This window comes from Pogoniulus pusillus, chromosome 22 (genome assembly GCF_015220805.1).
Source record: "Pogoniulus pusillus isolate bPogPus1 chromosome 22, bPogPus1.pri, whole genome shotgun sequence".
Classification (NCBI taxonomy): domain Eukaryota; kingdom Metazoa; phylum Chordata; class Aves; order Piciformes; family Lybiidae; genus Pogoniulus; species Pogoniulus pusillus.
In genome coordinates this window covers 10045549-10068079 of record NC_087285.1, presented here as the reverse complement: position 1 = coordinate 10068079, position 22531 = coordinate 10045549, and the positions used below count along the sequence as shown (strand labels likewise).

Below are 22531 nucleotides of genomic sequence, written 5' to 3'. Positions count from 1 at the left end.
CACCACGCACTGATGTCTGCAAAGCACAGCTTCACACTGCTCGGCAACTGAAGCGTTCAGTCTTGTTCTTCACAGCCCTTGAGTAAGGAAGGTCACAGCCGAAGCCCTCAAGCCACCCAACCCCCTTTTCTCCTCCAGACTGCAAACAACGGCTAGAGATGCTGATCCAGTAAAATCCAGTGCATTTATTTCTTGCAATATCTGAATGGGTGGGTTCAGCTTTGGATTTTAACAGACAAATTCATGGTTGCAAGTTCAATGACAATCAGTGTTAAAGCAAATCATTGTAGAAAGCTTATAGAAAAAAAAAAAAAACCAAAACAAAACACAAAACCCAAAAGCCAAATCAGTCAGATCTTTTTTCTTATTCCTGGGAAAACAAAACACCCAAGCATTCCATATGAAGGCCTCACGGAAGCAAGCAAACCCCCTTTGGAAAGTCAGAAACAAGTCAGAAGTAACTGCTGCTGTAGGCAGCTGAAATACAAAAGTGTTCACTCTTCTTCTACAAGCAGCTAATTTAAACTAGGGGCAAAAAATGTACATGATCTGATGAGCCAGGGATAAACTGTGGTACCTAAGAGCAGATCCAGGAGTGTACAGCTGCAACTTTTAGTATTGATTTTAGATAAATGAATCTGAGTCATCCATGAGGTGAGGGAAGAACCATACTGAAGCTCTGCAAGCCTGGTGTAGCTATGAACAGCACATCAGAGTAAGCCTAGAGTAATTGGTTAACACTGAAACAAGGACTAGGCATCCCCCTCCCCTCCATGATCTTCTTGCAGTCCTGTAGTAAGGGGCATTTCAAGGCTGCTGCAATCCTCAGGGGAAGACAACAGCAGCAATGCCAAGACAAGGCCCAGGGGGTGATGCTTCTCTGCATCAACATCAGATGGACTTGCTTGAATGTTAAAAAAAAAAATGGAGACTCAGCTTAGTGCTGTGTGCCTGGAGGTCTAGCCAAGACACCAACACTTCTACACAATCATACTGCTTAGAGGAGTAGTGAGCTACTGCAGCCCCTGTGCACTGAGCAGGCCTCCCTCACTTGCTTCAGTCTGGATTCAGAAGGTACAAAGTTGACAACTTAAAGCTTTATTGTAGTTTGCAATAATATAAACAAGTGCTGCAGTTCAGTCAATGTCCATTTCTGGAAGCTTCTTCTCAGAGGCTGTGGGGGCAGTGGCAGCAGCGCTTGGCTCAGCAGTTGGGGACCCACTACTGGCATCCCCTTGCCCTTCTACTGGTCCATTGGGTTCAGTTGGTTTCTGCTCCTCCTTGGGGAGTTCAACTTTAGGTTTTGGTTTGGTGACTATGGGATTACAAATGCTTGTCAGTTCCTAGAAAGCAAATAAAACACTGTTAGAAATCATAAAATCAGAGAGCCACAAAAATCACTTTGGTTGGAAAAGACCTCTAAGATCCAGTCCAAGCACCTCCATGGCCATCAAACCATGTCCAAGTGCCATGCCCACACATTTCTTGAACACCTCCAGGGATGGTGACCACACCACCTTCCTAGGCAGCCTGTTCCAATGCCTGACCATTTTCAGTAGGGAGTTTTTCCCTCATGTCTAGCCTAAACCTCCCCAGCACAATTTCAGGCCATTTCCTCTCATTCTAATGCTTTTATCTACCAAGCTGTACTTCAAGCTGTTGCTCTAATCAACTGTTGACCACACCAGGTGGATACTCCAGTTGAGGGCTGGTGTTTCCCATACAGATTATTCCTCAACCACCACCCTTCTTATTACAGGCTTCTCACCTCAGTTTCCCTCTGTGTACAAACATTCTGCATAATTCACAATTAAGGTGATGGGTTTAAACTAAAAGGGAGATTGAGACTAGATACAAGACAAGAATTTCCACTGAGGGTGGTGAGACCTTAGGCCAGGTTGTTTAGGAGCTGCAGATGCCCAGGCCCTTGAACCATTCCAGCTCAGGTTGTTTGGAGCTCTGAGCAACCTGCTCTAGTTGCAGACATCCCTGCTGACTGCAGGGGGGTTAAACTGGATCACCTTGCAAGGTTTGTTCCCACCCAAATCATTCTGATTCTATGAAAGTACTTACTTTAGTTTTAGCTTGTATCTCTTTTGCTTTTATAACTGGGTCCAAGCAAAGACTTCTCTTGTTCTGAAGATTAAGTTTATTGTTCATCCACTCCATGGCTTCGTTTGCACTCTTCTCCACTTTTCCTACATCAGCTTCATCTAGATGGTCATACTGTTCATCCTGAAACAACCAAATTCACTGTAGCCATGGAAATGTTTATGTTGAACATGTGAGCTGCATGCTTAATTCTTAAGTCAGCAAGCTGTTCTAGTTAGCAGAGCAATTAAGATGATGACCCACAGCTCTGTAACCAGAGAACTGAAGTTCTGCTGCTGGCATTGTCCCCTCCCTGAGGAAACCAACACCTAATTAAAAGAAGGCTGTCAGGTTTTCAAGCTAACACCCACTTCTGAAAAGTGGGTGTAGGGCCAGCTTTGTTTAAAGGTTCTTTCTTCAAACTCAGACCACAAGTTAAGAATGGAGATACCTTTGCTTTGAATGCATGAACGATTTTCATGTAATGTTGAATTTGCTTCCCTAAGTCCTCAAATGCTTTTGGTCTTTCCTCTGATTCTTGAAATCTTGCTTGAATAGGCTGACCCAGAGTCTGAAATAAAGAACAACAGGTATCAAAAACAACAAAACCCCAACCTTCACATGGCATTACAATGTGGCCCTGCAAGATCTGACACAGTGCATCAACACGCTCCTTGGAACTTTTACTCTTCCCTCCACTTGCAGAAGGGATTGAGTCTCTCTCGACCCCACATTGTTACAGGTTCATAGGAAATCTGCTCTTCAGGTGTTTAATAAGCAAACGTAAGGAGGCTGTCACCAGTGCCAAGCTACAACTCAGGAGATCCAAAACAACACCCTGTGGATTCAGTTCCAGTGGGACTGCAAGAGCCACTCACCTTCAATTCTGTCAATTTATCAATATAGATTTGTTTGGGTTGATCTTCCCCATCTTCATAAAGCCAATTTTCTGTATCCTCCAGCTTCAGTGTGAAACTATTCCGATCCTGAAGCAGAGCATACAAAGATAGGTGAGAATTCCATCAGCTAGCAGATGATAGTAGATTATCCTTGTAACCTCTCTGAAGAGTTACAGGTTTAGAATGTAAAGAACTATCTGAAAATCCTGAATCTACTTCAGTGATAAATAGGAAACAGTCTTCAGTAGGGTTTCATGGCAATGATCAAATCTAAGGAAGAACCATCTCTAGGACACCTCCAGTTTAGATCAACACTGACACAGAAAAGCATATTTTTGCCTTTTCACATTTTCTCCATCACAGTAAGATCCAGTCTGTGAACAGAGTGGAAGTCATCTTCAGCAAAGGTGTGATGAATCTGACTTGACTTGCCCTAATTTCAGCTCTGCTGTAGGTATCTTGGCTTTGCAGAGGCCCTGCTGGCAAAATGCCCATTACAGTCAGTGGGGGTCTAGCCAAGACTTCAGAGCAATTCATCTGACTCATGTCATCATCTCACCTACAATTACAGTAATCACACAGCAGGCTCCTTCAGCACACCAGGGAAAGCTAATTAGTAACACCAAGAGATTTCAGGCAACCTGGTCAGATACAGAAGTCAGATTAATCCTACCTACTGCAGAATCAGAGAATTCTGGACTGGTTGGGCTGGAAGGGACCTTTCAAGCTTACCCACTGCAATCTCCCTGCAGTCAGCAGGGACACCTGCAACTAGAACAGGTTGTTCAGAGCCCCAAACAACCATACCTGCAATGGTTCCAGGGTGCAGCACCTCCCACCTCTCTGTGCAATCTGTGACAGGGTCTCACCACACTCAGTGTGCATACAGTTTTCCTTCTCTCTGGTCTGAATCTTCCACTTCTAATTCAAAACATCACTCCCTGTACTGTCCCAGCAGACCCTGCTCTAAAGCCTGTCTCCAGCTTTCTGCTTGGCCCCTTTAAGCCACTGGAGCCTTCTCTTCTCCAGGCTGAACAACCCCAATTCTCTCAGCCTGGCCTCACAGCAGAGGGCTTCCAACTCTCCCATTACTGTTATGGCCTCCCTTGCCCTGCTCCAATAGGTCCATGCTTCTGCTGTGTTGAGGACTCCAGAGCTGGCCCCAGCATTGCATACCTGAGCAAATGATCAGAATCTCCTCTCCCCACCAGCTGCTCATGTTGCTGGGGATCAGCCCAGGACACTGCTGGGGCTGGGCTGGCAGTGCACAGTGCCAGCTCATGTCCAGCTTTTCACCCACCACAAAGTCCTCCTCCACAGGGCTGCTCTCCATTTCCTCACCCCTCAGCTTGGACTGACAACATGGATTGCCCCAGCCCAAGTGGCTTATCTTGAAAATATCCTAAAGGCCCATGTTCCAAAATAGAGCCATTGGAGTATTTTTCTTTTTAAACTAACCCTAAATATTGACAAAGAAACAAAACAGATTTGGTTGCCTTAAAATAATAGTGCAAGTGTTTCTAGTCTGCTTCAGCCTGCAGACACATTCTGGTAGGATCTTAATTGCTGCAACCATTTTGGTAAAGAACACCCAGGGTACCATCTGCTAGCACTTGGGTCACATTTAAAAGGCAACTTCAGTGCCAAGGAAGTTAAAGCAACTTCTCTGTATTTCAAGATTGAAAATATGATCTAAGTAAACATAGCTTCTGATACAGGCCAGAGGTCAGGAAAGGACATGGACCTCATGGAACATGCTCAGAAGAGGAGCACAAAAGCAGTCTAGGGAGCTGGAACACCTCTGACTACAAGTGCAGGCTGATGGAGCTGCAGCTTTTCATCTTGGAGGAAGCTCTGGGGAGACCTTAGAGCAGCCTTGCAGTACCTGAAGGGACCTACAAGATGACTGCAGAGGGACTGTTAACAAAGGCCTGTAGTGATAGGATCAGGGGCAATGATTTCAAATTAGAGAAGAGCAGATTCAGATTGTATGTCAGGAACAAGTTCTTTCCCATGAGTGTGCTGAAACACTGCAACACATTGCCCAGGGAGGTAGTTAAGGCCCCATCCCTGGAGGTATTCAAGGTCGGGCTGGACAAGGCTCTGAGAGCAGCTTGATCTGGTGGAGGAGGTCCCTGCTGACTGCAGGGGTATCAGAACTAGATGGCCTTTGGAGGTCACTTCCAACCCATTCCCTGATTCTATGGTTAACAGATCAGAAGGGGGCAATACTTACATCTTCACTAACAAACTTCTCATAAACCCCGCAGAGTTTGTCTCTCATCTCATACACATACTCTTCCACTGCATTCTTGGCATCATTCCTCTCCTTCTCTAGTTTATCCTGCATTATCATCTTACCCTGTGAATGAATTAACAAGTTAATTAGCTAAAAAACATTTATTTACTATTTATTGCCAGGTTGCCTGGTTAGCAGAGGCTTATATTTGACTAAGATTTCCAAAATACTCTGGTTCACAGAACTGTTCTACACAAGAATACAAGCTACTTTGTTTTGGTGAGACATTTGGTACAGAACACTGCTGCTCCAGCTGAGGAACTTTTGCCCTGATGGCAGCAGCCATCAAGCACCTTGTAACTGCAGGCAATGGTGGAAGTAACCACGCTGTGAAGCAGCCCTCCAGCAGAACAGCTCCAGTGAGTTACTGCATTCACTTCACAGGAAGAGTAACTCTTGGCTCCACAAGGCACTTTGTTCACCTCAAAACTTACTGTATTTCCCCCTCCCCATTTCATCTGTCCTTGATCATCTTCAACCATGTTTAATGAACATCAACATTTCTGGATATCAGCTGATGAAAGATTTAGCTTGGGCAGCACAAATTTACCTCATTCTCAATGAATAAGTTCAGCATATCTTTCCCAATCTGCCACACCAGCTGGTTCTCAATGGGAAGGTCAACAGTAGTAGTCTTCACTTTAGCTTTCTTGGCTTGAGGTGGTTGATCCACTTTTTTGTCTTTCAAGTCAGCCTGAGAAGTCTGCATTAAAGAAATAATCAAAGTAAAATCAGCATCACCAGTCAGTGGAAAAGCGACCCTGAGGTAGTGAACCTGAACATCAGCAGTACCTGTCATTCTGACACTGCAGTTGCTAGTCAGATAATTAATGAGATCATTAACTGCTTTTTTTCTGGCACACTGGCTACACCCCCAAGGATGGTGATGCTTTCAGCAGAATATTGCTCTGCTATTTCAAATGAAATGATTATTTGTCCCATGAGCAGTAGAGGTCACCTATTTTGTCAGTACTAGGAATAGGTCTGCAGTCCTCCATGTCATTTATGTACTGCTAACACAGACTGTCACACTGGGGTGAGTTTTGGGCAAGGAGGACATTGAGGTGCTGGAGTAAGTCCAGGGAAGAGTAACAAAGCTGGTGAAAGGTCTGCAGAACAGGCCTGGTAAGGAGCAGCTGAGGGAACTGGGGTTGTTCAGCCTGGAGAAAAAGGAGGTTGAGGTGAGACCTGGCTGCAACTTCTGTCAGGGAGTTGTAGAGAGCAATAAGGTTGAGAGTAGTCCCTCTCCCAGTGAAGAGGTGACAAGAGGAAACAGCTTCAAGCTGCACCAAGAGAGGTTTAGGTTGGACACAAGGACCAATTTCTTCCCCAAAAGGGTTTTCAAGCCCTGGACCAGTCTGCACAAGGCAGTGGAGTCTCCATCCCTGAAGAGGTTTCAAAGCCATGGAGATGCACTGTTGAGAGTCATGGTTTAGTGAGGACCTAGCAGCACTGGGTTAATGGTTGGACTCAGTGATTTCAAATGTCTCTTCACCCAAAACAATTCTATGATTCTATAAATCCAAAGAGAAGCTCAGCTTCCAGAAATATGCTAAAGGCAGCAGATGCTTACACCCTACATATTCTCAGCAATCTCCCACAAATAACCTATAGGAAAACAAAAGTCTCAGATATCCACACTACCTCCATCTCTTCAGACTCTGCCTTGTTTTCAGGTTGGGCCTGCTGTTGTTCTTCAGCCTTCTGTTGCTCTTCCTGGTCTACTTGCATCTTCTGAAAAATCAGAGATCAAATGTGATGCATTAAGCAGTGGGCATACAGATCTTCACTTCAGTGCTTAGGCTGCTGATGTCACTTACATGTTCCTAAGGCCAAAGACACAGAATGAGAACTGAAATGGAGCCTCGTTAATTATAAATCCTTACTTAGGTAAGCAACACTCCCAGCACAGTGCTTGACTTGTGTATCTCCCAAGAGACCAGGCACTGACATAACATGCTTCCACTGGCACTTCATCACAGCTTTGTATTTTATCTACTAAATCTTTCGTCTCAGAATCTGGCCAACTGTTGCACTAAGAGCAACTTAAGAGTCTCCTACCTCTTCCTCTTTTGCATGCTGATCTGTCTCCATAGGCTCTTCATTCTCATCTGATTTATGAACCTCCACTAAAGATGCACTCGAAACACTGAAGATACCATGGATATTCACTCTAACTTTGACCTTCACTTTTGAACTGGAGCCATCTGTTTGAGGAGTGACCTTCTGAACCAAGAAGTGAGCTAAACAATACCAGAGAGAAAAACACAAACTATTTGGTGAACTTCATCACAACACAAAACTTGACTGTGGCTGACAACATATCACTGCCACACTCCAGAGGGTAGAAAACCCTACTTCAGACAAACTTTTTTTTCTCAGCAGTGCTAGGACACAGCAATCAGAAATCTCCTGTGGCATGCTGTAAAAGCTCATGTTAGTTGGAGTTGTGTAGTCACTTAGTATGATCCAACTATTCCTCTTTCATTACCATGTTTTGTATTAGCCTATTTGTCCATACACTCCACTCTCTTTACCGTAAAGCCAGATTTTGGAAGCATTTCCAGACTATAAGACAACGAGGCCCCAAAACATACAAAGTCTGAAGCTATAGAATGGTCTCACCTATAGCAGGATCTGGGTAAGGGAGCTCCTTGGGAGAGCTGTAGTATGCCTCAAGAGTAAATGGTTCCTTCCTGTAGAACGTGAGGACCTTGGAAAATGGAGCAGCATGGTTCTTGAAGAAGACCTCACAGTCACTGTAAGAGAAAAACATGCACCTTGGAATCACAGGTTATTTTGTTTGGGCAAAACCTTTAAGACCACCAAGTCCAACCATTAATCTAACCCTACCACATCTGCTGCTAAACCAAGTCCCTCAGCAACACATCTCCACAGCTTTGAAACCCCTCCAGAGATGGGAGCTCCACCACTGCCCTGCAAAGAGAGGGCCAGGGCTTGACAACCCCTCTGGGAACAAAAATGTCTAACATAAACCTCCCCTGGAGCAATTTGAGGCCAATAGCCACATAGGCAGCAGTAAGCTATCACCCAGCTCTGGCTTATTCTACTGTAATGAACTGCAGAAACCAAGAAAGCTCAGGCTGTTCAGTGGAGATTGTTTTAGAAGCATTCTTTACTCACAGCTTAAAACTGACAGCTCATGTAATCACACAAGAAGAGTGAAACACTATTTTACCTTGACCCTTCCTCTGCTGGTGAGTTCCACCGTAAAGAAATGGGATAGGGGATCAAATCTGTGATGGAAAATTCTCTCACTTTGAAAGCCGGGGATAAAATAGCACACTGCAAGAGCACAAGAACTCTATTACAAACACTCAAACATCATTTAATTCACCAAGTAGCTGTTTACTCTGCTTAATATGTAGATTTACTCTAGGTTAAGGGACACTAACACTGCTGGACTTGGGACCTGCATAACAAGCTCTGGAAGCTTATAGGTATCCTCCCTTTTCAGGTAGCTGTCACAATCTGTTCACCCTAAAAAGGGAAATACACTTTTTGAAGGCATCAGGTTTGACTTGCTGTGGTTTGGCCACCAAATTGTTTTTCATGCCAACATAAAAAAATCAGAAAACCTCCAGTAAAGTCACTTTAGAGCAGCACAGAACCAAGCTTATTGCATTACCATGACACAAGACACTTTCCAAGCAGATTCCAGAGCCAGGAAACACATGTTAAGTATCTGAAGAGGGAAGAGGGGCGAACAGAGCAAAATTAAGGTGCACTCAGGAGATACTAGCACTGGTAATAATGTACTGCTGCTTAAGATGTTCCATAGTGACCAATTTCAGCTCAGGGGACAGGCTTCCATCAGAAAGGACTTCAGCTTTCACTTCCACCCATCTTATTAACCAATTGCTGTATCACAAGTAGCACTGCATATTTTTTCCCTGTTTAACCTAAGCACCTAAAGGAGCTTGAAGAAGGAAACATTATCATAGGAGCTTTACTGGCCCCCCAGCTTTCAGACATAGCAGAAGCAGAGAATGTTTCACTTCAAGGGACACTGACCCACTAATATGACTTAGACAAACAGCACAAAGGAATCACTCAAACATGCTATTTGCATTCTTCCATCCTTTCCCTCAAGCATATTCAAATACTTCCTGAGTATCACAGAATGAACATGCTCAAACGTTTATGGATTCCTGTGAAACTCCTCACAGCTACAAACCAGCACTTTTTACCTGCAGTGCACAACCTCGTGCAACAGCCTCATCTGCATTCAAAGTTGTACTGACTTCCTTGCCAAAAAATTTACTGATCTTCTCTTTCACAGCAGGGATTCTTGTGGTGCCACCAACGATCTCCACTGCATAAATATCCTCCTTCTTTAACTCTAGAAATGAGTCAGACATTGATTTTTGTATGAATACACTGATGAACTAAAAGCTCTACTACACCAAGCACTATTCTAATCTTGCTATCCAAGTTTCTAAGCCATTAGAATTTCAATTTTTGGCTTCCTAAAAATTCTCAAAAGCTAAGAAATTGTTATTGTGCTAAAACCTCTCTGCCCAAGTTTCTCTGACACACAGAGGAAGGCTGCAGTATGAACACCTCTGTTCTGTGCAGAAGGCAAGATGCCTTTACACTTACTGGCTTGCTCCAGCACACTGCGAAGGGGTGGTTCCACTCTTGCAAGGAGCCCTTCACACATCTCCAGGAACTTGCTCCTGTTGGAAGAAGCCATCAGTAAAGCAGGATTACTGCACGGGAGATTAATAGTGTAAATACAACAGGATACCAAGGTGGACCAAATGCCTGTTTAAACCTAGGATTGTGCAGAGATAAACCTCCACAGTAGGTAAACTTACCCAGTATATTCCCCAGACAAACAGGTTTGGGTCAGAAAGGATCTTAAAGATCATCTAGTTCAACCTTCCCTGCCATAGGAAGAGACACCAACTGCTAGAGCAGACTGCTTAAAGCCACATCCAACCCAGTTCTGAACAATGGCAGGCTCTGAGCCTCCACAGCTTCTCTGGGCAACCTGCTCCAGTGCCTCATCACTCTCATGGGGAAGAATTTCTTCCTAATGTCAGATCTGCATCCAGCTTCTTACAGTCTGAAGCCATCACCCCTCTCCTGCCACTCCATCTCTCAAACTCACTCTCCAGCTCTTCTGGAGCCCCCTTCAAATACTGGAAGGTCTGCCTGAAGCCTTCTCCTCTCTAGGCTGCACATCCCCAACTCTCTCAGCTGGACCTTGCAGCAGACTGCTTCCAACTCTCCCATCATTTCTGTGGCCTCCTCTGGCCCTGCTCCAACAGGTCCATGCCTCTGCTGCACTAAGGACTCCAGAGCTGGCTCCACTACTGAAGACAGGTTCTCAGCAGAGTGGAACAGAGAGGTAAAATCCCTTCATTCCACCAGTGGCCCACATTGCTGGGAATCAGCCCAGGACACAGCTGGCTCTGGGCTGGCAGCACACAGTGCCAGCTCACACCCAGCTTTTTACCCATCAGCACTAACAAGCTCTTCTCAGGACAGTGTGGTTGTAGGAATCTAGGCACACTTCCAACACTTTGTCTTCCCTTTTAACTCAAGGCCACTGAGCAGTCTCTAAATATTATCATTTTGAGCAGCAACCCTGCTCATGTTTTTCTTGCATTTCCCCTCTCCATCCAGTACTAAGAACTTTTTTTTTTAGGCTCAGTTGTTCTTTGCTGAAGGACATTCTAAAGCCTATCTTTGCAAGCATGTGTACCTGTTCATGGTGCCAGAGACATCAATGTCATTCATGAAGCACTCTATGTTCATGGGGAGATCAGAGGCATTAGCACTCATCAGTTTCTTCAGTTTCTCACACTCCTGGTATAGCCTCAACAAGGCACGGATCTTGGACTTGATGTCTAGTTTGTATTTCTTCCCAAATTCTTCACAGAAGTACTCAACTAACACCTCATCAAACTTCCTGCCTCCAAGTGTGGTATCAAAGGCTGTAGCAAGAACCTTAGAAAAAATAAACCAGTCAGTGAAGACTATCAGCAGTTATTGTCAAAGCACTTCTTTGTTTCAAATACAGCCCAACTTTACAGCAAATGAACTATAACAGCACTGCTGTGGAAGAGTTGTACTGGTGAAACCACAATGGTAAAATGTAGACAAGTTCTTTACCCCATCACTGCCAGAAAGGGATTTATCTTCATCACTTTTGTCCTTACATCTAACCTATCCCAAAGAGTAAAGCTGTCCCACATTCATATTTCATAGACACTGCTGGGAACAGATAAGCTATTCTTACTCCTGCAGGGAGACCAAGTCCAACCCCCCCCTGCTCACACAGGGGCATCCACATCACCTTGCACAGGACCATAATTGTCAGGTGGGTTTGGAAGCTCTCCAGAGGTGAGTCCCACCATCTCTCTAGGTAGCCTGCTTCAGGGCTCCAGCACCTGCGTACCAAACAAGTTTCTCCTCAAATGGAACCTCTTGAGTTTGTTTGTGCTCATTGCCCCATGTGCTGCCCCTGGGCACCACTGACAAGAGACTGTCCACATCCTCTTGCCCCGACCCTTCCACTCTTGTTAAGCATTGATAAGATCCCCTCTCGGGCTGCTCTTTCCTCCAGGGTCAGCAGCCCCAGGTCTCTTAGCCTTTACATCTCTCAGAGATGCTCCAGGCTCCTCAGCATCTTTGTAGCCTCTACTGAATTTGCTCCACTAGTTTGCTGTCTCTGTTGAACTGGACCAAATACTGCAGCTGTGGCCTCTCTTCCTAGGGCAGAGTAGAGGAGAAGAACTTCCCTTCACCTGCTGGTCACACTTTTTCTGAACCCTTTATACAGTGCAAGCAAGCAGCAATTGCACCACTAACATTTGACAGTCTATGGATGGCAACTGCAGTAATGGCTGTACACATCCCAAGATGACTCTTAAAGCCTGCCTAGCCTAAACCATGATTACCCAAAGCCTTCTGGAGCCGATACATTCAAAATGCTGTTGGAGAAACAACCATCATTATCACTGAAATTCTGGCAGCTCCACAACAATTAGACCTCTTGTGAGAGTCACCATTCACAGAATTGCAGCACAAAGAAGAAAACCATCTGTCAGCTCAATGCTAAAGAGCAGCCTTGGGCACCCAGCCCTCCTGTAATGAGGTGACAGCTTTTAAAGAAGGTTTACAAAGACAAGGCAAGGCTTAGCAACACAATCTGTTCAGTAACTTCTGCTGTAAGTAGAGTTTCCAAATTCTGCTTAGCTATTGTCCATTTGAATCACATCCCAGTTTAATATTTGATGCCTCACAAGGGTGGAACATGCTCATAGCAAGCTAAAAATAAAACATGAAGAGAATAGATTTTGTTAACTCTTGCAAACAGGTGCCCACTTCTGATGAGAGAATCATCTACAAAGAACATCTGTAGGCCAGCCACCTCAGCTGATTATACCCAGCCAACATATTGTGATCATTGTTTTTCAGCAACAGTAACCAGCGAAGTCTGACAGAATCCTCAATACTCTTTCAGACCAGAGCTGGTCTCCACAGCAGTAACTGCATTGCTGTCCAGCTCTGTTCTAAACTCAAAAGCATCTCCAACACTTCCATGGTTTCCAAGTTTAAAAGACAAATCTGAGAGATAAAGTTAGTTACCTCTCAAGAGGTAAACGAGATACAGAACTCATTTCAGAACTCTTGCCACCTACACTCTGAAGTGTGCTGTAACTTGCTTAGCTTCCATGCACAACTTTTGCAGCTTTTAATTCTTCCCTGAGCAGCACAGTGAGTGTTCAATATTGGTCACTTGCCTCACCCTAGAAATCCCTGTTTCAATATCAGAACGCAAGGCTGAGCTGGAGTATTTTTTTGTGAGCAGCATCCAGTCAGGTATGAGAATCTCTGCAGGTTTCTCACTCTTTGCCAAAGTCTGTTGTTTAAAGCTCATTTGCTTCCTCCACAAATCACTCAAGCTCTCCAGTTCCTACCCTATTTCAAACTCAAAGTGCAATCTGAAGATAAATTGAGCTGTCTGGAGGCTCCCAGGTGAAGCCAGGCAAGCCCATCCATCAGAGGCCATGTCTGTACTCAATGAGTACTTCTACCCACAATTAAACTGTACATGTAACCGATTGTTTACTTTCAGTTTGCCTTTGTTGAATGCACAAACAGAAACTTGATATGCAGAATGCCCCATATCTACAAAAACAACATTCCGTGGCTTCTCCTCCAAGGAAGGCAGGTCTTGTTTATAGATTCCATAGGCAAGGGCAACTACAAAGGAAGAAGAATCACAAAGTACAGTTAGCACATTCCCTTTTGCAATTCCTTAAGACAAAAGTGGTACAGCAGTCAACAGCATTAGCATTTTGGCTTACTTGTACAGCCACACGAAATTATCTCTTATTAAATACAATTCCCAGTGCCAAGAGAGCATGGAAAGACATTAAAGAGAATTATCCCCTCTTGGCAGCTGCATTAAAACAGATAATCAAGAAATATCCTCATGACTCTATAAAGCAATAAAAACTACCAGACCACATCTTAAGAAACTTCACTAACTTATCTATTTTAAGTTAAAAAAACTAGAGGGCATGGCAGATTAAAAGCCCTTTTATCTAATCAACTTCAATATTAAGTGAGGGAGAAAGGAAAATGTTACCTGCAGTTGTTTCATTTATTAGTCTCAGACAGTTGAGACCAGCAATCTGTGTAGCATCCATCACAGATCTCCTTTCTGCATCTGTGTAGAAAGAAGGAACCTGCAAGAAGATCAGACAACATTATCATTTAGAAGATATAACTTTAGCAGAGAGTTACAAGTGTGTGTAGAGTCAGTACAGAGCACAGCTGATATAGCCTTCACATTTATTAGTGTTTCAGTCACAAAAGAAAAAGCAAAGCACATAAAAATGAAGGGAGAAAGACAAGATTCACAAAGTAACTTTGTCTTTGTATCTCAAGACACTCACTGAAGAAGCAAAGAGCCAGAAGCAGGTAGCAGCATAAATAACATTTGCTAATTAGCAGCAAATAAGGACATTTTATCCTTAATTAAGCAGCCTAAGATTCAATTTTAAACAGAAAATAGCTAAATATTCCAGTTAAAAGGACAATTTAATGCTGTAGTCGCTGCATTTTAAGATGACCAAATAACTTTAGTATCCTATACTTACAGAAACAACACAGTCAACTACAGGCTTCTTAAGAGCATTCTCAGCAGTCTCTTTTAACTTGGTAAGGAGCATTCCTGTCACCTGTTCAATAGTAAAGTTTCTTTCTTCTTCCATATACATGGCCTTCAAATAAAAATTGTGTACACAAACATTATACCACAATAAAACACACACATTGAATACATAAGGAACATATGCAGGAAGCAATCTTTACTAAAATCAAACTTCAGCAAGGCAGCTTGAGAGGCTTCTCCAAGCCTGACCTGTGCAGAACAGCTGAAAGGAGGTAACAAATCAACACTAGAATGAACACTCAAGAAGTGACATGGCCAAAGCTGCTCAGTCTTCAGCATTTTTTTACCTCCTGACTGCTAGCCAGTGCCTGGAAATGCCTCCCTCCCTGCTGGTCCAGAGTAAGCTAATTAGTTAGCACTAAGACCCAAACTGCAAGCTCATCCTGTTAAAAAAAACCAAATATCACCATTGTGTAGAATCCCAGCATGGTTGAAAAGGATGCAGTCCAGCCTCCCTGATAAAGCAGGGGCACCCACAGCCACCTTGCACAAGATTAAAGTGGCCAGGTGGATCTGAAGATCTCCAGAGACTCCACAACCTTGCCGGGGATCCTACTCTAGGGCTCCAGCACTCTCACTAAACAAGTTTGTCATCTGCAGGTGGAACCTCCTGGGTGCCAGTTTGTGCCCACTGCCCCTTGTCCTGTCACTGGGTATCACTAACAAGGGATTGGCCCCATCCTCTTGTCCCCGCACAGATCCTTTAGCTCTTACTGAGCATTGAGCAGATGTCCTGCTCAGCTGCCTCAGGTCTCTCAGCCTTTCCTCCTCATAGATACTTCAAGCATGAGACGCTCTTCCCAGAGAGTGTGATTGGCATTGAAATGGGCTGCCCAGGGTGGAGTCACCATCCCTCGAGGTGTTCAAGAAAAGCCTGGATGAGGCACTTAGTGCCATGGTCAAATGGATAGGGCTGGGTGCTAGGTTGGACTGGATGATCTTGGGGGTCTCTTCGAACCTGGTTGATTCTATGGTTCTATGCTCAGTAGGTTCAGAGCCCTCAACTTTACCTGAAGTGCTAAGCTGACACCTTCCACCCTTGGAGCATGTGTACAGCAGCTAGATAAGTACACTGGTCTAGTAGCTTGTCTTCCAAATTCAGCATGAAGCAAAGTAAGTTTTGCAAGGCAGAGAAATTCTACAGCTAAAACCAGTCTCAAATAACACCTGGAGAGAGCATCTGCATCCTTTTTTTCATCTTCATTTAAGACTTTCCATTCACAAAAGAACAGAAACTACAGTAAGCAGATTCAAATAATAAGATAAAAGGGGAACTTTATCAGTTTCCTCCCCTGGCTCTTTTCCAAGCACAGCAGACTCACCTTGATGCCAGTTGAGCCTGTTGGCAGCTGGACAAGTTCATAGGCAAGGCTTGCTTTTTCAGCTTGAACAAAGGGATCTGAGAATGCACGACCATGAAATCTTTTAAAACTTTGTACTGTATTCTTTGCATTTGAAATAACCTAGAGGAAAAGAAATCTTTAATACAGCGTGTCAGGGGAACATGTGAATTTCAAACAGAAGTTTTCTTCTCATGCTTCTCTCACCAGAGAGTACTTTTGTTGTTTGTATCTTAGTATCAAGAGAGTTACTAGGAGGCAACCTCCCGCCAGCTGCCGAGATAACCTACAGGAATGAGATGTGAAATACAATGTGTGCTGGAAAACTGAGCCAAGAGTCCACCAAAATTTGATTCAATTAGGACTGAATTCTCTTAGTGTATGTATAGGACACACTGGCAAAGTGTTCTTCCCATTTCCCTGTGTCCTACCACCACAGCCATCAAGATCACAAACACAAAAAGCAGGTTGATCTCAACTCCAGTTGAGGTTCATCACATGCATCTGACAGATTCTGACAGAACAGTTCAAGGCCCTTATCAGGAAGCTTTAAAGTCAGGAGGGCCCCAAGATGATAGCGAGTTGAGAAAAGATAGATTGTCTTTCATTAAGAACAAAGATCAGTGCAAGTGGAGAAGTGAAAAATCATTCTAGCTTGTTTTCAGGGTGTGCAAAGAAAGCTGAATTCTTCACTGCCATCCGAACAAGAGACATACCAAAACCGCCACAGTGACTGACAAAGCAGACAAGCACTGTACCATGGAACATTTACCTGTGGTTCAGTTTCAAGTGTTTATTTCCTACGTAACCTGGGCTGGATCTGCTGTACCTTTCATTTTTGCAGGACATACCTCACCTCTATTGGATTTGTGTCAATCAATTTCTTTAAGCTAAGCAGACACTCAATTCCAGAAAAACAAGAGTATCCATATTTGATTCTAGCACAGAATCTTCTGTTCTTGAACAACATCACTGCAGTCCAATAATTTTTGAGTTCTAGACAATACATCTTCACATATCTCTAAGTATTTTAGGCTAAGAAAACCCAAGCATTTGAATAGTCACTTCCTGTAGAGGACCTCAAAGAAAAATCATGGTTCATAGAAGTTCCACAACACAAGGTACCATACAGCAAGACCCAAATATCATGAGGACAAATCACCCTCACTTCCCAGTCCTTAAATTGTATTTACTACTTATACCAACAGAAACTCAAAGTATGAGCCAGAAGGCCTAAGACAGTTAATTAGGTTGTAATTCAACTGGAGAGTCAAGAAAGCTGAGATATATTTACACTCAAGCACATCCCTTTCTGCTAAACTATGCACTTAATGGAATTCTGTAGAATGCAGCCAGATAATTAAAAGCCATCACAATGCACATGAACTGGAATGAGCTAAGGCAGGATGAAACACCACTGCTTAGCTTTAGAATTTACATCTGCAACCTAAAAAGAAATAAATCAGCTTTTATCAGAATTTAAGAGGCAAAGACTGTTTTGTACATTTCACTGTGTGCAACTATCAATTTCTGCCCAAGATGGCAAAGGAGCATTACAGAGTGAACAGCTGAATGAAGCTCAGCTGTTCCTTGTACTTATGGAGACACTGGGACAGCAGCTCTGAGACATTTGTCATCTTCAGAGGCAAAACCCACATCCTGCTCATCTGATTTCTGCTGAAGCTACTTTCCCCCCAAACTAGAGCTCACCTGGCTTTTAGCTGCAGCACCAATGGAGCGGTTCTTGGGTCCAAAGGCTATACATGATCTGGAAGAAGAAAGATTTGCAGTTAGTGAGTCATCAGTAGAACTGCACTGCAGATCTTTCTGTGGTGGTCATCATGGACTAGAGGTGTTTTAAATGGTGTTTGGTCCATAAAGGAAGTTCGTCACTCACTGCAACACACCCATGGAATGCTCTGGGAATTCTGGAAAGAACCAGGCACTCTGAACCAGCCAGAGCAGCAAAGCTCCTCACTGCAGGACAGCACTAAGCCGCTTCAAGCTTTACATGTAAGTAGCAGCTAGTTGGGCGGGCACCTTATCTCAGCAATAATGCAAGGATCTAAGCCACTCAAAGATAAAGTTGTTCACTAACAACACAGGAAGTATTCAACTGTCCAGATTAAAAAAAATACATGAAGCAAATCAGATATGAAAAGAAAAAATCCTTCCTACAAGTCTGTACCAAATGCTAACTAAGCTTCCCAGGGTTATAGCAAGCCCTTCAAGAAGAGAAAGGAAAAGCCTTAGAGAAAGGCTGATGCTCAAGTTCCATCACTGTGGATTACAAATAAACATCACTTTACTCCAAACTACTTTGACAGTTGAGAGATCAAGGAGAAAAACTACAAGTCAATCCTCCTTCCTGGAACTCCTCCTCTACAAAGCCTCTTGATTTCCATATCTAATAAAACTGTAGGAGTCTTGAAAATATTGAATGTTTGCAAAGAGATGTAGTGATGAGAGGAGGAGTGATGGCTTCAGACTGGAAGAAACTGGATTTAGATCTGACATTAAGAGGAAATTCTTCCCCATGAGGGAGGTGAGACACTGGAACAGATTGCCCAAAGTATTTGTAGACACTCCAAGCTTGGAACTACCCAAGGTCAGGCTGGATGGTGCTCTAATCAACCTGGTCTAGTGGAAGCTGTCCCTGACTATGGCAGCAGGGCTGGAACCAGACGGTCTTTAAGGTCCCCTCCAACTCAGCTCATTCTGTGACTCAGTGGTAAATCCAGCTGCCTCATACCATTGAGGTAAACTTACTGAGGAGAGAAATTTGCTATTATTCATTCAGACCTTTACTACACACATAACACACTAACAGCATAAACAAGCTGTTCTCTACGCAGCAGGTCAAGAATCTGCTTCACAGCAGGGTTATGCCGTAGGCTGCCACAAGAAACAAATCCCAGATCAGCCTGAGGGTGAGAATTAGTCTTCCAAACAGAAACCATCAGGACCAGAGCTGAAGACTTCAGTGATGTAATTGTGTTGGCTTTATATTTTCTTCCAATTTATTAGTATCAAATTAAGCAAGGCCCACCCTAAAGCAGATGTTGCAACAGAACCCACGGTTTTAAATGAATCTGTTATTATTTGAAACAACTGTTCAAGAGATTAGTTAACAAAAAGAGAGCAAATTCTGTGCTATGCAGACCCTAAAGCATATACTAAGAGAAGAGGAACTACAGAGCACACAGCCAAAATTCTAATGAGCCCTGAGCAGGAAGCCTGGTTATTAATTTACTCTGCTCTCCAGAAAGGAGTTAAGACCTGAACTGGTGCTTTTCACCTCAACCAAAGAAATATCCAGCTACTTCACTTCTAAATTCACAAGCCATCAGCCCCTTTGCACCACAAATTAACTGATTTCAATTACAGACTGATTTCAATTACAGACCTCTTTAAACCTGCCAGACTAACATTTCAAGGTAGAGGGTTGTATTGACAGAATGATCCAGCACAGTGAACAAAGGACAGTGAATAAAACTCCTAAGTGTCTATGCTCTTAAACAAGCCCCTGCTTGACTTTATAAACAGACAAACTTCTCCAAGGAGTGCAGCTGGACATACAGAATGGTTCTACTTGACTCCACTCCTTCCCATCCCAACCCTCCCAGTTAACCCTGGCTCCCAAGTGAGTCTCATGGAGTCACACAGAGACCCCACACAAAGGTAAGGGGGAACTCTCAGACTGTCTGGTTTAATCAGCTGCCCACAGGAATCAGGGTTAACTTGCTAAACACTAATTACGTTAACGAGCTGTTCACTGAAAACTGAAGAACCGTAGCACTTATTAGAATAACCATCATGGTCAATGCCACCAGAGGTCTAAGAAAGCAACTTCAGCAGAGCTTTAAGCTTCCTTAATATACCTGCAGGCTCTGCTTCACCCTCACACTTGTCACATCCATGGAGGCCACTCCCTGTCCCCTTCACGTTTCCTTCACACAGCAAAGCGGCTCCAGCTTCATGAGAGCAGTTACAGCTACTTGACTTAATCCAAGTCCCTTCACCCTCACAGGGATAACGAGCCTTCTTTTCCCTCTCTCTCACTTTTCACTAGCTTTCTCTATAATTCAAGACCATCATATTCAAAGACAAGCATGCTTTGCACTGCTTTTGGATACACACTTTCAAACTGTGGAGGACTCTGGAAGAATTCAAGTACAGAGCTGAAAGCAGATTTGGTAAAAGTGTCTGTGCCACTTGAACCATGTATAAAGTATTCAGTATGATTTAATACTAATGACTGCAATTAACCCACATCTACTAGTCCTTCCTAGAACTTCAAAGTCATCATAAACCATGTTTAACCCTGACCATGTCTGGATCCATGAGGAAACCTGTCACAGTACCTCACATCCCCTTCCCAGGGTAAACTCTGCAAAGATGCTAAGCACTTTTTGAAGCAGACTTTGTTTCCAAACTCACCACTTAGAAATCATTAAGAACATCTTTTAATTGATAAGATTGCTTATAGTTTCCTGTGTTCCTTCAGAACAGGATTGAGACATTAAGACTTGTTAAACTCGTGCTCTTTCATATGCTAATTCTTTCCCAATTTCACTTCAGTTTTTTCATAACTCAATTCTTTCCTGGAAGATGCATTGCAGCTTATATAGCTCATCTCCTTCAGTGGGTGAGATTTGTGCCCATATCTCAAATAAATACAAGCAGAACTTCAACCCCGAGGGCAGATTCTTAGAGGTACTAGAAGACTGCAGTGAAATACTTCAGATGAAGTATTTCCCTAGCATACCTAAACTTTACACTTCCATATTCTTGAGAACATTTAAGAGACTAGTCTTCGTTCTACCACATGCACCCAATTAAAGATTTCTTCCTCCATCTATTCATTGCTTTGAGACATGAACAGGCTGAGGTATTGTCTAATTAGAAGCAAGGTCACTTTATGCCTCTGGTCTTTTCAAAACAGATGTGTAAAAAAAACCCCAAAACTAAGATGATTCAATTGTCTGACCAAGACAGCTATTTGCTTCAGTACCTCCTTAAAATAAAACTGTACACTACAAGGACATGCAGAAACACTTTTAAGGCAGGTTTCCAAACAGCTTCTCTCCAGTTCTGATGCACTGGAAGCTTCTTTCCATCTTTATTTTATAATCTATCCTTAGAAGAGTTCTCCTTACCTTAGTGTTCTCTCTGTCCTTCTTACCAGGTTCCTTACTAAAACTAGTCAATGCATTTTATTCTGGAGAGACGTGTGGGAAAACTATTCGTTTAGTTAGAGATAGAAGGCACAGTATATATCGTGAAGTGTAACGTACTTCGGGCCCAAAATAACCAGCGAATTGTGCTGTTAGCCCCCTTCCCAGAAAAGGGGACATCGTGCCCCTTACTGTCTACTGACATTCCAAACTCCTATCCCTTTAACTTGTCATTCTGATGGCTGATTTCAAGGCACAGTTTAAAAGACTCTCATTTAGTGCTCACTACACTGAAACACTCAAAGCTAGGTGTAAGCTTCGTGAAACCCTTTGCTGAACAAAGGAATGAAGGAGAAAAGGGAAGGCTGCTAAGCAGCTTTGCTAAGGTTTTATCCAAGGGAAAGCCAACGAGCTCCCACAGAGCTAAGCCGAACTCGGTTCAGCCTTCACCTCCGCGCTCCGGGTGCGCTGAGGCAAAGCCGGCCCAAGCTGCAGGGGAACGAAGAGGTACGGCGCGGAGACAAGGAGGAAATCAGGCTTTGTTACTTTCGGCAGTCGACGATACGGTGGCTTTTCCTTACATTCACGGGCTCTATCCTTTTAACCAGCACAGTCCTGCCTCAGGGAGGACAAACTGATCGCGCCGCACTGCAAGCGGAGGAGCACAGAGGGTCACCCGGCCTCTCTACGCTCACCGCTGGATCGCCACTCTTTCTTCCAGCTCCCTTTCTCCCAACCCGACGCATTGGGACGCGCAGCACAACCCCCGTCCCCAGCTCGCTACCCTCTTCGCCACACCGGGTGAACAGGATCGGGGCCGGCAGGCTCCGCTCCCTCGGTGGGGAGGCCGCCAGCCCCATCTCTACTGCCCGGCTCGGCCCGCCCCGCGCCTCACTCACGGCGTGCTGCGGTCGCTGTACTCGTTCGCGATGGTCTCGATGCCGCCGGCACGGGCCACGGCCACATAACAGCTCTGGAACCCCAAGTCGATGCCCACTACCGACATGGCTGCGAGCGGCTGGCGAGCTGAGACGCCTGAGGAGCGGCGCTGGGGCCGTTTAAAAGCGCGGCGCGGCGGGCGCTGCCTCCGCGGGGCGGGGGGGACTTCTCGAAAGATCCCGGCGGGCCGCGGCCGAGCGCAGCGCGGAGCGGGAGGGGAAGTGCCGCGAGAGCTCGGGCGGCGGCAGGGCGCAGGCGCGGGAGGCAGAGCCGGGGCCGCAGCGGCGGGGCGGGGGCGTGCCCCCGGCTGATGCTGTATCCGGGGCGCGGTTACGTCTGCCCCGGCCCGGCGGCCGCTCCCGCCTCTGTCCCTTGGGGCAGGCGCGGTGGGGCTAGGAGTGGAAGTCCGGGAGCATCCCGTCCAACCCTTAACCTGAGGCTGGCACCACCACCGGAAAATGTAGCCTGCAGCGCCACATCTCTGGCTGTTTGAAACCGCCCCAGGGACGGGGGGCAGCCTGGGCTAGGGGCAGGCAGCTCTTGCCATGAAGAAATGTTCGTGGTTCATG

The 22531-nt window shown here is 44.6% G+C and overlaps 1 protein-coding gene across 1 annotated transcript; it reads right to left on the bottom strand.

Annotated features, from left to right (window-relative positions):
* Window positions 1–165: 165 nt before the first annotated feature.
* HSPA4 (heat shock protein family A (Hsp70) member 4) lies at window positions 166–22150 on the bottom strand. The gene is made up of 19 exons (XM_064161666.1): window positions 21923–22150; window positions 17557–17614; window positions 15829–15969; window positions 14433–14555; window positions 13919–14018; window positions 13397–13530; window positions 11024–11268; window positions 9913–9989; window positions 9501–9652; window positions 8489–8595; window positions 7915–8048; window positions 7351–7532; window positions 6934–7023; window positions 5840–5992; window positions 5227–5352; window positions 2970–3077; window positions 2543–2662; window positions 2074–2235; window positions 166–1343 (listed from the first exon to the last, which is right to left on the bottom strand). The coding sequence occupies exons 1-19, from the start codon at window positions 22027–22029 to the stop codon at window positions 1137–1139; spliced, it is 2526 nt and encodes an 841-aa protein (XP_064017736.1). The 5' UTR covers window positions 22030–22150; the 3' UTR covers window positions 166–1136.
* Window positions 22151–22531: the final 381 nt, after the last annotated feature.

What these genes read in the sequence shown, in the direction of transcription:
- HSPA4 (XM_064161666.1), bottom strand. Translation starts at nt 22,029, where the DNA reads ATGTCGGTAGTGGGCATCGACTTGGGGTTCCAGAGCTGTTATGTGGCC. An exon ending in GTCTCTGGCACCATGAACAG is followed by an intron (nt 9,990 to 11,023) that starts GTACACATGCTT and finishes TTCTTCCAACAG; the next exon opens with GAGCAAGTTCCTGGAGATGT. An exon ending in CAGAGTCTGAAGAGATGGAG is followed by an intron (nt 5,993 to 6,933) that starts GTAGTGTGGATA and finishes TCTTTAATGCAG; the next exon opens with ACTTCTCAGGCTGACTTGAA.